Raw genomic sequence first — 17,844 nt, 5'->3', positions numbered from 1 at the left:
GAAGAGCCTTCTCTGTGGCGGCCTCGGCCCTCTGGAATCATCAACTCCCTCCAGAGATTCGAACAGCCCCCATCCCCCTTGCCTTCCGTAAAATCCTGAAGACTCACCTCTGTCGCCAGGCGTGAGGATGATTACTTCCCCCCTTCATTGTGTTTTCTGACCTCCATTATATGATGAACTCGGTTGAATGTGTACGATTGTGTAGTTGGTGATTTTATGACACTGGTTATGTTATATTAATGTTTTTAAAATTGACTTTTAAATTTTGTTATTAGATTTGTAAAGTATTGTATTATTGCTATGTTGTGAGCCGCCCCGAGTCTTCAGAGAGGGGCGGCATACAAATCTAGTAAATTATTATTATTATTATTATTATTATTATTATTATTATTATTATTATTTCTGACAAATGGCAGTCTAACATAAGCTTTTATGTCTTTTTATGCCTTTGCTTCAGCATGCACAGAAGCAAAGAAATTGCCAAAAATTGGCAAAATCTCACGCACGAGAGCATCCTTCCATGAGATTTTGCTTGCTGCACATGTGCAAAAGCCAAATCTATTATTGATTGATTGATTGATTGATTTTGTCCAATACACAATGAGGGTTTTAGTGGGTATACACATAGTAAAATACATGATGAAGGTTATAGAGAAGATACCCATAGTAAAATATATCTAAGAAAGAAGAGAAGAGAAGATATAGGAATAGAACATATCAATGAAAGAGTAGAAGAAGAGATATAGGAATAGAAGAAAGGTATAGGAGATATAGGAGAGCAATAGGACAGGGGACGGAAGGCACTCTAGTGCACTTGTACTCACCCCTTACTGACATCTTAGGAATCTGGATAGGTTAACCGTGGATAATCTAAGGGTAAAGTGTTGGGGGTTTGGGGAGGACACTATGGAGTCCGGTAATGAGTTCCACGCTTCGACAACTCAGTTACTGAAGTCATATTTTTTACAGTCAAGTTTGGAGTGGTTAATATTAAGTTTAAATCTGTTGTGTGCTCTTGTGTTGCTGTGGTTGAAGCTGAAGTAGTCGCCGACAGTAGTCATGCTGATGGGCATGCATGTGCCTGATGGGCGCCTGTGTGCCTGCAACAATCCCGAAGGACGTACCAGTGGCGGCCAGTAAGTGGAACCCCTGCCTGGTAACAGTCTATCCTCCATACTAACCTACCTGACCTCATTTACTGGAGAGGATACTCCAGCTTTGCACACAGCATTTTAGGAACTTTTTCCAGAGCGTGATACCATAGTCTTTCGAGACTGAAGGATGCCAATGATGACAGGAAGATGGTGTATAGGAAGATGTTGCAATATTGTCACAGAGATGTCACAACTTTAATTTACTTTAAAAGAGAGGTTTGAAATTTTCTTTACAAAGAATTGAGAACGTTCCACTTGCTCAGGCTTATATTTCAGCTGAAATCATACCTAGAGCAAGCATCTGAGCCTGAACTGAGTTACCCATGCACTTTTTTGCCAGATCATTTTTAATGAATGTTGTGGAGAGCTGTCTTTGAATGACTCTATTCACTTCTGTAAGCACTTCCCTTTCTTGAAACACCCCTCTTGCAAAACCGGAAGTGTTGTTAATATTCTGTGAGCTAAGTGAAACAAGTAGTATTAAAGTTCAACAACTGGGCGTGAAAAGGAACTTAAAAGGAATTTAAAACGGCTACAGATTGCTAACATTTTCCCTAACAGCTTCTCAAAATAAGGTAGGTTTCTTTTTGCTTGATATACTTTGAACTTTTCAGGCATTGTTTTAGATTAGTATTATAGACAACCATAACAAGAGATGGGTATTGTTTGGGGATGATTTCTATTTACATTTGTGAAAGGAAGGAAGGAAGCCGTGTGGGGAACATGGACAGAAAGCATTTCTTTACTGGAAGCAGCTCCAGGTCTATCCATTAATCCTCAAGATACAGCTCCTGCAGCCCCAGTTCAGGATCCTGGGGATCCTTCAAAGAACTACATTTTTCCTGTGATCAAAATGCTTTTCCTTTTGGGAGCAGGGGGAGAGAGAACATGGCTACTGCTCCAGAGCCTTAATATATTTGGTGTACAAATGAACTTTGCAGGTGAAAGATGGCAATCAACAGCGCCCTGACAAAGTTATGGATATTTTCTGCCTTCCTTGGTGCCAGCTCTGTATTATGCATAGTGCTTTTATTCCTATCCAGATTTCTTGACTGCTTATTATTTGAGCCAACTGCAAGTGTAGAATTCAGAGATGGCACAAGGTGTATTTTGATGAAGGACACTGAAAATCTTTAGGTTGTCTCGTTGCCTAGTTTAAAAAATACAATGTATACTTGATAGTCAGCTGCTAATTACTCAAACTGCACACTTGATGCTTTAAATATATGTTCTTGTGAAAGGGTCAGGTTGATTGTTAAGATTTTGTTATGTTCCCTGAGAAATGTATTCCTTTAAAATGCTCATCATTGTAAGAGAGTTTAAAGAATTGGTCTTTCTTAATGACAGTCACATCACAAAACGGAACCACATTGGAACATCTTGTACTTCCGTTAGGAGATCATTTTGGTGAATTCAACATTTTGACAGTTTGATGTGGACTTATTGCATACCAGGAAGTGAAATAAATATGGTAAAATAAATATTTATTCACCACTCACATTTCCTATCCCATATATAAAACAAATGTCTTCATTTATCCAAGAAGATTCTATGCAGAATGTAAAACTTGGAAAATGATTTATTTTAATTCAATTTTTATAATTAGCATCATAGCATGGTGCTATAATTCAGTCTGTGTGCATTTGTGAACTTTAGAATAGAATAGAATATAATAGATTTTTTTATTGGCCAAGTGTGATTGGACACACAAAGAATTTGTCTTTGGTGTATATATTCAGTGTACCTAAAGAGAATAAAATTAATTATCAAGAATACAAAATTACAACACTTAGTAATAGTTAAGGTTACTAATAAGTTATCAAATCATACTAGGAAACAAGTAAAAACAATATAAATTGAAAGATACAAGCACATGGTTATAGTAATTATATTATTATTATTATTATTATTATTACTACTACTACTACTACTACTACTACTACTACTACTATTAATTAGATTTGTATGCCGCCCCTCTCCGAAGATAGATGTACGTAAGGGAAGAATGAGAGTAATGCAGTCATAATAAATTATTTGACAGTATTGTGGAAATTAGTTTTTAAGCAGAGTGATGGCAATCGAGAAAAAATTGCCCTTGTGTCTAGTTGTTCTGGTGTGCAGTGCCCTATTTGAGGATAGAAGTTGAAACAATTTATGTCCAGGATGTGAGGAGTCTGGATATTTTCACAGCCCTCTATTTGACTCCTGCAGTATACAGGTCCTTAATGGAAGGCAAGTTGGTAGCAATATTTTTTCTGCAATTCTAATTATCTGTGTTTGTCTTGTTTGGTTGCAGAGCCAAACCAGACAATTATGGCAGTGCAGATTATGCTTTCTTATTAAAATCTGTGCATTCCCTCTAGGATTATCAACCATTTAGTCTGCTGTACGTATTTGACCCTTCAGAGTAACAGTTATGACCTGCCGTCAAAGAAAGTTAGCATTCATTATTCAGAGCACGAGTAAAATTGATTAGATTCACATTGGAAGAACCATCTGCTCTCACCAATGGATTTTTTAGAGAATAACCGTGAACAGCTTATTCAACGAATGGAGATGGAAACCGTCAAGAAAATTGTAGATTGTCTTTTTGTAAAATCTGTTTTGTCATATGAAGAAAAAGAGAGTATCCTTTGCCAAAGAATAAGACAGGATGCGTCAAGAAAATTGACATGCTCCGTTTTGGAAAAAGGTGACGAAGCCTGTAATATTTTTGTGAGATCACTGGAGAAAATAGATTTTTTGCTGTTTAAGAAACTACAGGGAAGCCGTAAGTAGATATCCAATTTATTTTTTATTTTTTTAATTATATTTTTATAGTAAGTTTTTTAAAATTAAGATTGCATTTTTTTCAAATTTAGTTGCTTTATTAAATACAGATTTCATTATTTTGCCTAAGATAGAGCTGGTGTCAAGAGAAAGTCATCCACTCAAACTTTTATTTACATTAAAAATATAGAAACCAACAGTTTTCAAAACTTCTTGTATCACAGCAGAGAAAGCGTTTGAAAGTTATAACTAGCCCTTGAAGTGGGCTCCAAAATCATCTGAGCTTCAAAAATCCAGATAATTACTAAATGGCAGAAAAATATTAAAGGGTTTTCCACTTATCAAAGTTTTTACAGCTCAGATTAGACAATAGCCCTAAGCAAAATCTAGTATAAAATGTAAGTTGCCTCTATCTGATCTCATTTAATCTACATTGTAATGGTATATCAATTAAATCATACTCTTTAGTAACAATGCATTCAGACTTTTCTGTTTTCTTTTAGATACAGATGGGCAAGTTACACAACAAGCTGTTGATTACTTAGCTCAGGATTTAACTGACTTATATAGGAATCCGTCCTTTGAACGTTTTCATCCCCTGGGCGAAGAAATTGATATCATCTTTGATTTAAAGAATACTTATACGGACATCTTGCTTTGGAAGAAAGATATCCGAAATTCCCGTGTGGCACAAATGACTTTAAAAACCCTTTTAGATGAACTTGAAAGTCCCTGTATCATAGAAGGGGAAGCTGGGAAAGGAAAAACGACTCTCCTCAAAAAGATTGCTTTACTCTGGGCTAATGAAGATCATCCTTCTTTGATGCAATTCAAGCTTGTCTTCTTCATCAGATTGAGTGGGGTAGAGGCAGGACTATATGAGACCATATGTGGGCAGCTTCTTAAGAAGAAATATAGAATATGTAAAGAAGACTTTATGGAGATATTAGAATTGCTAGCAGAAAGAGTCCTTTTCCTTTTAGATGGGTATGATGAATTCAAGTCCCAGAGCTGCCCAGAAATAGAAGCACTGATAAAAGAAAGTCATAAATTCAAGAACAGAGTTATTGTTACTACAAGGACCGAGTCAATTCAAAAACTGAGGCTGTTTGGGTCACTCATTGCTGAGACAGGCGATCTAACTGTGGAAAGTGCAAAAACACTAGTTGAAAATGTTTTGACAGATGCCACATTGGCTGAAGGCCTTCTGTCTCAATTGGAGAGTTTAGATTCCACTTTTCAGAATTCAGGGACTCAGCTGGAGAACTTTATGAGGACCCCTTTATTTGTGATTATTGCTTGTGCCATCCAAATGGGAGAATCAAAATTTACTCCACATACACAAACCACTCTGTTCTCCACCCTATACAAATTGTTGGTAGATAAAAACAAGCACAAGATCAGTGGGACTAGTGACAAACATTTTCTGCTCAGCCTAATTCACTGTGGAAATTTGGCTTTGGATGGAATCTTTGAGCAAAAATTTGTTTTTCATCGCGAGGATTTTTCCAGCAAGAAAGAAGATGTGCTGTTATCTATGGGCCTTATGCACAAGTACACAGCTCAGAGACTAAACGTAGCATATACATTTTTTCATAAATCTTTCCAAGAATACATTGCAGGTAGAAGACTTTCCAGACTTTTGTGTTCCAATATGGATGAGGAGGTAACCAGAGGGTTCAGTTATCTCCAAAAAATTAGCAGTTTCTCAGATATAATTACTACTTATCACAGTTTACTTTTGTATACCTGTGGATCGTGTTCTAAAGCCACCCAAAAAATTGTCAACCATTTATCAGCCATTCATCAGCAGGGGAGTCTTTTTGGATTGCCTTTTGCTCCTGATTCATTTCCAGAAGAACCCAAGACATACGAACGAATTGCTGAAGAAGAAGAAGGCTTAATAGCAACTCGGGAAAATTCATTTGTGGAGTGTGTGATTAGATTCCTTTATGAAAGCATCTCTAAAACAACTGTAAAGGAGGAGTTTGAGGAATTTTTCCATGATAAAAAATTATACATCAATACCCAGAACATTCCTACCTATGTCTCTGGGTTTTTTGGCTACTTTTCTAATTGTGTAAGTATGATAGAAGTCATCAAATTAGACTTTTTTGGTACTTCATCAGCTACAAGGCCAGCATGGGAAACTGTTATCCCTGAAAAGGCAGTGTCATTATTCTTTGACTGGGATCGAAAGCTCAAAGGTTTAGAAATTACCTTAAAAGATTTCAGTCAATTAGCAAAGGGTGATATTAAGTATCTGGAAAAAATATGCTGCTCTGCCTCAAGTCTGAGATTGATTATCAACAAATGTCCTGGCCTCACAGGAAAGTTGAGGGAAGTCCTCAACAGCTGTACAAATTTACAGGATCTTATTGTGGAGTCCACACCTCTTAGCATGGAAGATGAGCAACAGATAATTGAAATGGTGATCCTGAAAACTATAAAAATAAAAGACCTGCAGAGTGAAAACCAGCATGGTATGTGAACAGTAATATTGACAAATAACATGTTTGTTTGTTTGTTTGTTTGTTTGTTTGTTTGTTTGTTTAATTTTATTTGTCAAACATGTATAGCAGGGGTCTTCAAATTTGGCAACTTTAAGACTTGTGAACTTCAACTCCCAGCTATGCTGGCAGGAGAATTCTGGGAATTGAAGTCCATAAGTCTTAAAGTTGCCAAGTTTGAGGACCCCTGATGTATAGGATAGTAGTTTGTATAAAAATAACGTAAGTAAAAAGTAATGATAAAAAACAACAGTAGGACGGTAGGACAGGGACGGTAGGCACAATGGTGTGCTTATGCACGCCCCTTAGGGACCTCTTAGAAATTGTGATTCAGATACTGAATATTGTGTAGGGAATTTCCAGAGCCCCATATTTATTTCTCTTGTATTTCTGTTCCATGGGCTAATGTGGAATATACCCCACTAATATCAATAAGATCTCTGTTAAGGTAATCTTCCCAAAACTCTAATCTGGATTATAATGCTATTTAACTTTACTTGAATTGACAGAGAAGTATATCAACATGAAATTGCTATTCCTATCACATATTTCCTATCTTTCACTTTCATAGTGCATTGTTCCTCAGTCATTTTAAAAGATAGAACAGTTAGAACATAGGATAGTAGAGTTGGAAAGACCTCAGAGGTCTCCTAGTCCAACTCCCTGCTCGAGCAGCAGATCCTATACCCATCATGGCGACCCTGTGGCACACAGAGCATATCTGAGGGCACATGAGGTGTCGCCCTATGTCAGCTCCAGTGAGCATGCGCATGCAGGCCAGCTGATTTTAAACTATAGGGAAAGCCGTTTTCGCCCCCCCCCCAGGCTTCAGGAGGCTTCCCTGAAGCCTCCAGAGTGCGAAAAATGACCCAATGGCGGAGGGGGACAGATGCATGGGGATGCGCGCAAACGCAGTGTATTGTGCTTGGGGATGGGTTGTGTGCTGGTGTGCGCTAGCATGTAAGCACAGTCCCATTTTTGGGAAGCAAGAAGAAAAAGGTTCGCCATCACTGTCCTATACCATGTCAGAAAAATGGTTGACCAGGCTCTTGAAAGTCTTCACCGATGAAGCATCTACCACTTCTGAAAGCAAGCCATTCCATTGATTGATTGCTTTCCCCATTAGGAAATTTCTTCTTAGTTCTAAGTTGCTTCTCTCCTTGGTTAGTTTCCAATCCTTGTTTCTTGTCTTGCCTTTTGGTGCTGTGGAAAATAATTTGACCCTATTGGAAAAGTGTGATAAAGCCTAACCAATTTTGACCAATGTCCTGATGTTGAGCAATGTTTAATGAAGAAGCAAAACGAAACTCAAAACCTCCTCCTTTTATTGTCGCAGATGAATATTATTGGTGCCTGTTTCTCTGCCAGTTCATCTATCCAACTACGTCCGTTCTTATATCATTATGAGTTTTTTAAACCAAACATTCTTTTCTTAGGGGGCCTTCTTGATGGAATATCTGTCCTTGCTAATGTGGAAAAAATTATATTTGAAAATGTCAAGATGAACGAGAACACGGCTGACAAATTAGGTAACTTTAGGGAATGAACCCAGAAAGCATCCTATAGTGTTCAGTTGAAATGTATGCTTAATAACATTTATATATTCTATCCCTCCATTTGTTTTTCCTTCTTTCATTTCATCCTGTTGGTGGATTGTGTGTTTTAATTTTAAATATTAAATTTAGTACAAATAAGAAGCTGAATATTTTACCATGTATGCAATCAGTCAAATACTTTTAATCTGCCCTGGAAAAAATAGATTAAAGCATCCTGAGGGATTGTCAATACATTGCATGTTCCTCCTTCTTAGCTGGATATGGGGAGAATATACTGGATTGGTTTGTAAGTTAGTCCTTAAATTAGACATCCCATTGTTAGAAATGCATGCTTGAGATAAAATTGGCTATTGGTTGTCCTTGAATTATACTAGTAAAATATTCACCCTATAGAACAATATTATTTAATAATGAAAAATGAATGCTGCATACTGTTGTGGTTCAGCCTGAGGCTGCTCAGGGACCGGCTGCGTCTCTGCTGGCTCCATGCCTGGAGGAGCAGAACAGCGAAGAGGAGGGGGCTGAGTTGCCGGACGGGGGAGAGGACAGTCAGGAATGGCATGAGGAAGAACAGCATGAGAGCCCCGGCGGGGGGGCTCTCCCCAGCCAGTAGCTTGGAGTCATTAGGTGATGAAGCACAAGCCGTCATTGACATGCGACAGAGACGTTCAGATCAAAGAAAGGAGCAATTAAAGAAGTATTATCAGCACTGAATTAGGAACAGCTGGGCTTGGGTGTGGTCCTCCTTAGCAGGGTTTAAAAGGCAGGCAAGCCCTTGAAGCCATGTGGAGTGTTATCAGTTGGAGTTACGGTGTCCTGCTTTGTTCTCGGCGTCTCTGTTCCTGGCTTGTGGCCCAGCAGTTTGGAAGACCCGTGGGAGGTGTAGGTCTGCTATCTACAGCCTCGTCTTGGCAGCAAGAATCCTGTATTGCTGCATGGACTTTTGCCTTCGTGGATATATTTGAAGATACAGCATTTTCCTGTTTGTAAGGACATTTTCTGTTACCTGTGTTTTTCTTGAATTTTATAAACTGCCTTTGCCTTTTACCGGTGTGTCTGGCTTCTCTTTTTGGGTTGGTCTTGGCTTCCGGAGTGACCCAGACAGAACACATACTGTACAAGGATTGTTTTTTAACAACATGTTTTCATTTCTTTTGCTTTTCTGCATTTGCAGAATGTTGCTTATTTCAAAAGGGAATGCCGTGATGATATAGATATACAATTTGTAATAGAATAAAATTGTAACTAGTTTTTTCCCCCTTCAATTTGTTTATAGCTGAAGACTTAAAGAATTTGAAAAAGTTGAATTCATTGCAATTGAAAGAGCTTACAAATGTTGGAGATGGAATGATAAATATAGTAAAATCAATATCCTTAAATCTTCGAGAACTAGAAGAAATTTATTTGGTTAACTGCTGCATTTCTGCAGAGGCTGTAGAAATTCTAGGTAACGCCAGTGTTTTGGTTATTTTAATAAACATATTTATAAGTTATCCGGTAATAATAGTATTCTTGAGGAATATACCAAGATGAGATTCTTAATAGTATTGCTTACAATTCTAGAACAGATTCCCCCACCCCAAACTGTTATTCTCTAGATCTTGTCGGTTGTGAATTTGAAAAAGGATAGTAGGTTGAGGGAATCTACCCCCAAATCACTCTCCTGGCTGGCCTCACCCATCCACCTCTCCCAGAAATCCCCATGTAGCCCTTATTGGATGCAGGTAAGTGCAGGGCATGTGTGGAAGCTTGGAGCAAAAAATGGACTTACCAGCACCGTTCCCCATAAGCTGCGTGCGTGAGCGCACGCACGCTCCAAAATACCCCCGCGCGCACCCTTTTCCTCGGTCGCGCGCTCCCCATCCCCCTGCCAGCCCACGGGGGGGGAGGGCGGGGAGGCGCGGGCAGTAGAAGGGAGCCGCGGCCGCCCCTGCCTCTCCATGGTGCCTCCGGCCCCCTCGCACTCCTGGCCTCTCAGCCCTGCCCCCCGCCCGCCCAATCCGCCTCTCTTTCTCCTCTGCTGCAAGAGAGGCGGGGCAGGCGTTCTCTGGAGGCTGGCGGGCGTGCGGGCCGGCGGGCGCTCTTCCCATCTCCCTGCCTGTGCACCCGCCCGCAACATTCAAAGTAAGAGCAAAGGGTTTTCTTATTTTGAATGTTCCGGGTGGGCAGGGAGATGGGGAGAGAGCGCGCCGGCTGCCCCCCTGCCCGCCCGCCCGCTTGCCCGCCCACTCGCCCACCCGCTCCACCTCTCTTTCTCCTCCGCTGCAAGAGAGGTGGGGCAGGCGTTCTCCGGAGGCTGGCGGGCGCGCGGGCCGGCGCGCACTCTCCCCATCTCCCTGCCTGCTCGCCCGCCCGGAACATTCAAAGTAAGAGCGAAGGGTTTTCTTATTTTGAATGTTCTGTGCTGGCTGGCAGGGAGATGGGGAGAGCGCACGCCGGCCCGCTCGCCCGACATTGTAAATCACTTTTGCCAGCCTCCGGAGAATGAGAGTGAGAGCGACAGAGCAAGATAGAGAGAAAGTGAGAAAGAGTGAGAGAGAAAGAGGGGGAGAGATAGAGAAAGAGAGAGAAGGAAAGAAAGAAAGAAAGGAAAAGGAAGGAAGAGATGAGAGAGGAAGGAAGAGAGTGTGAGAGAGGAAGAAAGCAAGATAGAGAAAGAGAGAGAAAGAAAGAAAGAAATTAGAGAGGAAGGAAGAGAGTGAGAGAGAGGTAGAAAGCAAGAGAGAGAAAGAGAGAGAGAGAGAAAGAAAGAAAGATGAGAGAGGAAGGAAGAGAGTGAGAGAGAGGAAGAAAGCAAGATAGAGAAAGAGAGAGAAAGAGAGAAAGAAGGGAAGAAAGAAAGAAAGATGAGAAAGGAAGGAAGAGAGTGAGAGAGAGGAAGAAAGAGAGAGAGAGAAGAGTGGAAGGAAGAGAGAGAGAAATGATAGAAAAAAGGGTGAGAAAAAAGAGAAATGAGAAAATGATTGAGGCAGAGAATGACAGGAAAGAGATAGAAACAGAGAGAAGTGACTCTTGATTTAAAGCATATGGTAAAAGCACTTAAATAATAACAGAGAGAAAAACCCAGCCCTCACCTGTTTTTATTAATAGTTTTGCTGGTTGTTTTAGTTTTAATAGTAATGGATTTTGGTTTTTTTTAAAGTATTAATTTCTTTTAATAAAAAAGAAAAGATTTATTTATTTATTTATTCATACTTCTATGCCGCCCAGTCCCAAAGGGACTGTCGCTCAGACACTATACTTTTCCGCCCACACCGAAAAAAAATTAGAGGGAACATTGCTTACCAGAAGTTCAGTAGGACCTCTAGAATTTTGGGAGACCATTTTTGCCCTCCTGGAGGCTTGAGGAAAGCCTCTGGAGCCCAGGAATGGCAAAAACACCCCCCTCTCACCAAGGTGTAGGAGGCTAACTAGTCCATGCTCACAATGGCTATGCCCACCCAGCGACTCGGCAAAGAACCCCTTGCTAACATTTTTGAAGTCCATTCCATAATCTACACTGTAGAACAAAAACAGTACAGTGGTACCTCTACCTAAGAACGCCTCTACATAGGAACTTTTCTAGATAAGAACCGGATGTTCAAGATTTTTTTGCCTCTTCTCAAGAATCATTTTCCACTTACAAACCCGAGCCTCCAAAACTGTAACTGGAAAAGGCGGAGAAAAGCCTTTGTGGGGCCTCTCTAGGAATCTACTGGGAGGAAATAGGGCTGGAAAAGGCAGGGAGAAGCCTCTGTGGGGCCTTTCTCTTTTTTTAAAATTAATTTTTAACAAGTTTAATATACATACAACATAAAACAGTGCATAGTGAAATGTGCCCACCACCCAGACACACACATATACCCCACCACCAAATCAGGGGCGTTTCTTACTTGACCCAAGAGCAATATATCAATTTACATGTTATAGAGTGATTCCAATTTATTTCTTGTAGCTTGGTCTCGGATTCTGCCCATCATATATCGTCTTACCTTGTCCCACCGTCCCATCAGTTGTCCCAATTCAGTTTCATTATCCGAATTTATCCTTTTATCCATAATTTCAAATTGAATATGGTCCACCATGTACCTATACCAATTTTGCATTGTCCATTTTGTCGCATCACTATTACTGCCTGAGCGCTTTCTATTGTTGCTTGTTTTATTTCTCTAAATTCTCCCATCGCATTACTTTTAACTAGTACTGCCATTTTCTTAGTGATTGTCCATTGTATATTTAGCATTCTATTTTCTACTTAAGAACCTGGTCATGGAATGAATTAAGTTCGTAAGTAGAGGCACCGCTGTATTTCAAAACAGAATAACTTTATAATCATTATGCAGTTCAAATTGTTTATTCCTCTCTAGGAAACTGGTGGCAGCTGCTAGGGATGTCCACCACCATGATCATATTAGCTGCTATTAGATCCTGTATGGTGGCAATGCCACCTGAACTTGCTGCTTTTCAAAACATATTCAGCTCTTGAACTCTGAGTTTTCCCAATCTATAAATCAGCCTTCTTTAACCTGGCACCCTCAGCATGGGTTGAAATTACAGCTCTCAGGCTTTTTAACCATGATGACCAATTGAAAATGCTTCCTTTTTCTGCGGTCCTCCAGATGCTACTAAACTGCAACTTTCAGGATACTTTTAACAATAGCTTTGTTGGTCAGGGAATCTGAGACTTAAAATTTCAGCAGCATCTGGAAATCCAAAAATCCCATCCCTCTTTTAGCTAAACCTTCTGCCTGTGAACTACCAATTCAAGACATAACTTCTCCAAGGGTGATTCTAAATCATATCTTGTTATGTCATTTAGACATTTATCTCTGCTTTCATCTTCTGTCTTCCTTTACCATTTGTATTTAATTTACAAGTATTTTTAATAGGAAAGTAAACACAAGAACAAGGGGACACAATCTGAAGTTAGTTGGAGGTAAGATCAAAAGCAACATGAGAAAATATTATTTTACTGAAAGAGTAGTAGATCCTTGGAACAAACTTCCAGCAGACGTGGTAGATAAATCCACAGTAACTGAATTTAAACATGCCTGGGATAAACATATATCAATCCTAAGATAAAATACAGAAAATAGTATAAAGGCAGACTAGATGGACCATGAGGTCTTTTTCTGCCGTCAGACTTCTATGTTTCTATGTTTCTAATATAGTTTAACCCCATTAGACTCTAAGCAGATAATAAAATCCAGAAAATAATTAAATACATATAATTTGACTGCTGTTATTGCTGCTGTTATTATTATTAGCAATTTATCACAGTGGTCTTTTTAATGAAGCACAGATTAATGGTCTTATTTCATACTCATTCCAATGCCTATGAGTTAATTTACTTCTTATTTTATAGCTCAGAATATTTGCAATTTACCCAAACTTTCTGCGCTTGATTTATCCAACAATTTTTTGGGAAATGGAGGAAAAGAAGCTCTTTTTCAATTAGGTAAGAAAGATAATTTTCTCTCAGGAAAATGTTGCAATCATAGATTATATTTTGGTGTCTTGCTCAATAGAGGAGCCATGTTGATGCAATGGTTAAAATGAGATATTGCAGGTTAACTCTGCCCACAGACAGGAGTTTGATCCTAACCAACTGAAGGTTTACTCAGCCTTCCATCCTTCCGAGGTCAGTAAAATGAGGACCCAAATTGTTAGGGGCAATATGCTGCTTCTGTAAACCACTGTGAAGTGGTCTATATACCTGAGGGCTATTGCTATTGTTATTGCTATGTTCTAACAAATTAATTTGGGCCTTGGATTGAAAATAAAAATATACAAGAATAGAAAATATATGTACATCAAGGATAAATTATTGGATTCTTGGTATTCTCTGAGTTCATTTTTCTTCCTTTGGACATTTTATTACCAGCTAGGTAAAATCATTAGCGTATGGATGAGGGAAATTTGCTAGCTGCTTTTATATAAGATAGCTTGACCTACCTAACAATACAAACCTAAAACAGTAATAAGGATTTTATAATATTGAATAGAATTTTATAAAATAAATGTATAGTTATATTTATTTTATTGTTATGTTATATATGTTATTATATATTATATTATTGTAATTTTATAATAGAATATAATTGTAACATTAATTATATATTATCATATAAAAAGCTATAAAATAAAATTCTACAATATTCAATAAATAAATCCTAAAAACAACTATCTTATTTTAAAGGCTTCTTTTAAAATGCCAACTAGCAGGTCATTTTCTATAAAGTAATTCAACAGAATGCATTACAGGTAATTATAGGGAAGGGTTGATTGAGAGTTGCAGACAAACAAGCCTAGAACAAATTTGGTGAACTAAATGGCCTGGTGAAAAATCATATAATAGGGATGTGGGAACTCATTGCAGCAAAAAGTGGGAATAAAACCATGATTCATATGTTGAACTGGTGATTTCTTTGAAATAAAGCACATTATCTATCTGCATTACTTACCGTATGTCTCTTTAATACTTATTCACAGACTATCTTTTAATTAACGCCATAGTAGATGGCAGCTTCTCGTTGAATTTCCTGCTTCCTATAAAGTTAAACTGAGTCTGATTTGGTTAGTCACCAGATGGGTTGCAGGCTACATTGGGAAATTGAAAAACATCCTGAAAAAAGACAGAGGGAAAACAAAACAGTAATCAGAAGTAAAGGTGAATTTATCTTATTGTGAGCCGCCCCGAGTTTGCGGAGAGGGGCGACATATAAATCCAATAAATCTAATCTAATCTAATCTAATCTTTTCTTTAGTTGAAAGATTAAATGTTCTACCAGAGATGAAAATTCTGATGTTCCCTTGGGTAGATGAAGTGAACGTTTGCCTTGGTAAATTAGAAGAGTTAACCAGAATGCCACAGTTGACCAAACTTGGGCTAAAGAAATGGAGAACTACCAACTCTGATGCCAGAATTCTCAGTAAGTATATTTTGGAGTACTGTATTAACAAAGAGACATGAATGCAAGAGTGAAGGATTCAGGTGCGGCAGTATGCTGAGTCAGACCAATAGCTCTGATCCAAAAGGCTATTACTGTAAGGGTTATTTGTTAGTTTATATAATAAATATAGCCATCTCACTGCTGGGACTCTGGGTGGCTTATAAAGTTAAGAATAAAAAAAAATAATTCAAGCACAAGCCAAAATAATGGCAAAATCATTTTTAAAAACTTCCCAAAGTAATGCAAATATTAAATCAATCTGTGGGAAAACACCATTCCTTTTCCTGAAAGCACGACCATTTATCAGGCTCTCTATATCACCGGATGGCTAAGCCATGTTTTCAGACTCCTAGAAGGCCAACAGGATCAGGCCTAATCTCACCTTAGGAGTGATGATATCCTCTAGGATCAGTGATGGGCTCCTACCTATTTTTTCCTGTTTTTCTGTTCTGGGCTCTTGGTATGTATTTCCTACCACAGTAAAGGAGGTTGAAAGTGTATAATTTTAGAAGAGCTGTGCGTCCTTGTGTGTGTGTGTATACACATGCAATTTATATAGTAGATAATGCATATTTTTGTGAGCCTGTGTGCAATATGTATGTACACATATGGCATTTATACATAGAATTAAATAGTATATTTTGGATGTTCAGTAATAGTAAATAGTTAGGGAAATTCCATCTCATTGAGGCAAGGAGAGGCCAGGCACCCTAACCCTAACCCTTGACATGAGTGATGTCAAGTTGGCCACCTCTAAGCCAGTCACATGACCTTTAAGCCACCCCGTAACACACACACAAAACAATAAAGCAGCAACATACATGTCAGACATTTTTTATGTGACATGAGACATGAGATTTTTAAAAAAAAAAACATTTTACAGTAACTCATGACAAAGACCTCCTGTAGTTAGATAAATAACCAAATCCTTGATGAGGTCCTTCAACCTTAAATACTAATTGATTTGATATTGAGATGTAAAACATTATCTTTGTATTCTCCTCGATATTAAGATTCAATGTAGGCCATTTTTGAACATTCATTTATGTACATTTTTATTTTATTTTATTTTATTTTATTTTATTTTCTTACTTACTTACTTACTTACTTACTTACTTACTTACTTACTTACTTACTTACTTACTTAGTCCAATACACAATAATACACAATGAAGGTTATAGAGGATATAGTAGAGAAGATATAGGAGATATAGGAGAGACTATAGGACAGGGGACGGAAGGCACTCTAGTGCGCTTATGTATTCCCCTTACTGACCTCTTAGGAATCTGGAGAGGTCAACCGTGGATAATCTAAGGGTAAAATTTTGGGGGTTAGGGGATGATATTACAGAGTCCGGTAATGAGTTCCATGCTTCAACAACTCGATTACTAAAGTCATATTTTTTACAGTCAAGTTTGGAGCGGTTAATATTAAGCTTGAATCTGTTGTGTGCTCTTGTGTTGTTGTGGTTGAAGCTGAATGATTAAGTCTACACAGAATTGGTACATTTGCTGTATAATCTAAGAAACAAGAAATGTTTGAATGTAATTCAGTACATATTTCCCTAGGTACTCTTTTGGGGAAACCATCTTTGGCAGACCTCCAGCATCTGGACATAGCAGACACTTGCCTGACAAGTGAGGGGTGGCTCACTATCTTGAACGCATTAACTCGTCTCGAGAAGCTGACATTTCTAGACTTCAGCCAAGAACAAGGCTTTACGCCTTCTGCCCTGTTAGTCTTGGCATTGGCCCGCCTAATAAACCAGTTGGTTTCTTTACAAGAGATTGATCTGACTGGTTGGCAGTTTGATTCCCATGAGCTGAAAGAAATTAACAAAGCAAAAAAAAGTCATAGGAATGAGTTGCAAGTAATTTTTTCTTCAATCAACCCACTTCTGGACACAACAATTTGACCATTCCCAAAGCCCTAATGAAGTGCACTTCTACGTATCTGGACCATAACATTAAGAACTTACAGATGGAAAAGACTTATAGATGGGGGGGGAGGGGAGACCCACAGAATATAAACTTGAAATCAGAAAAAAAAGTGAAATATTTATTTCAAAAGAGCACAAATAGGCTTTTAAAAATGTGGAAAGCTGGTGTTATACAAGTTCTCTGTATCTGGATTTTAAAATACAGTATATTATTAATGTATATGTATAAATGTAATGTATATACTGTATTACAAATTAATTATATATTAATTTTATATATTAAATGTAATGTATATTTACATATAATGTCAATTATAAACAATTACAATATTTTTGGTTTTTTAAAATAATTATAGTGAATCAATTTTGTAAGACAAATATAATGCTGTCAGCATAGTTTCCTCTAAGCTGAGCAGTGAGCAATCGCTCACTTAAAAATCATCATCAACTCAGAGTTTTCCAAACCTGCCCAGAAGCCGAGAGGGAAAGAGTGAGAGGGAAGGAGAGAGAGAGGAAGAGAGGAAGAGAGAGAAACAGATAGAAAAAAGAGAGGAAGGAAAAGAGAAAGAAAAAGAATGGGAGTAAGGAAGAGAGAAAGAAAATCAAAATCTAGTTTGAAACTAGCTCAACTATTTAAGTGGCATTTTGATATTGATAGAGTTGCCCTATTATGAGCTCACTGTTATAGACACACAGTACAGTATTTTATTTTGAAATTCTCTGAGGCAAAACAGGGTGGGTTTTTTGTTTGTTTGTTTGTTTGTTTGTTTGTTTGTTTGTTTATTTATTTAATATTTCTGTGCTGCCCAGTCCCAAAGTGACTGCCGTTCAGACACTATACTTTTCCGCCCCCCCCAAAAAAAAATTAGAGGGAACACTGGCTGTCAGTATAAACAAGAATATATCTGCACATTTTTCTTCGGTGTTTTGATGCTTTAATTTCCCCCTCTTTTATTTGATGCAAAAAGCAAGAAAGATGATTT

The 17,844-nt window shown here is 38.2% G+C and overlaps 1 protein-coding gene across 3 annotated transcripts; it reads left to right on the top strand.

Moving 5' to 3' along the window:
- The first annotated feature begins 1,049 nt into the window (after nucleotides 1-1,049).
- On the top strand, nucleotides 1,050-17,060 carry NLRC4 (NLR family CARD domain containing 4). 3 transcript variants are annotated; one of them, XM_070734137.1, is made up of 9 exons: nucleotides 1,053-1,729; nucleotides 2,502-2,625; nucleotides 3,518-3,924; nucleotides 4,427-6,406; nucleotides 7,870-7,962; nucleotides 9,266-9,436; nucleotides 13,334-13,426; nucleotides 14,736-14,900; nucleotides 16,491-17,060. In XM_070734137.1, exons 3-9 carry the CDS (start codon nucleotides 3,663-3,665, stop codon nucleotides 16,835-16,837), a joined length of 3,111 nt encoding a protein of 1,036 aa, XP_070590238.1. In that variant the 5' UTR covers nucleotides 1,053-1,729; nucleotides 2,502-2,625; nucleotides 3,518-3,662; the 3' UTR covers nucleotides 16,838-17,060. The 3 variants fall into 3 exon arrangements, with proteins under 3 accessions (XP_070590240.1, XP_070590238.1, XP_070590239.1); XM_070734139.1 differs by lacking the exons at nucleotides 14,736-14,900; nucleotides 16,491-17,060 and adding an exon at nucleotides 14,461-14,613 and having other exon boundaries at nucleotides 1,050-1,729; XM_070734138.1 differs by lacking the exon at nucleotides 2,502-2,625.
- The last annotated feature ends 784 nt before the right edge of the window (nucleotides 17,061-17,844 follow it).

This window comes from Erythrolamprus reginae, chromosome 1, assembly GCF_031021105.1.
Source record: "Erythrolamprus reginae isolate rEryReg1 chromosome 1, rEryReg1.hap1, whole genome shotgun sequence".
NCBI classification, from domain to species: domain Eukaryota; kingdom Metazoa; phylum Chordata; class Lepidosauria; order Squamata; family Dipsadidae; genus Erythrolamprus; species Erythrolamprus reginae.
Note: the sequence above shows the minus strand (reverse complement) of the source record. Positions and strands in the feature narration are given on the sequence as shown.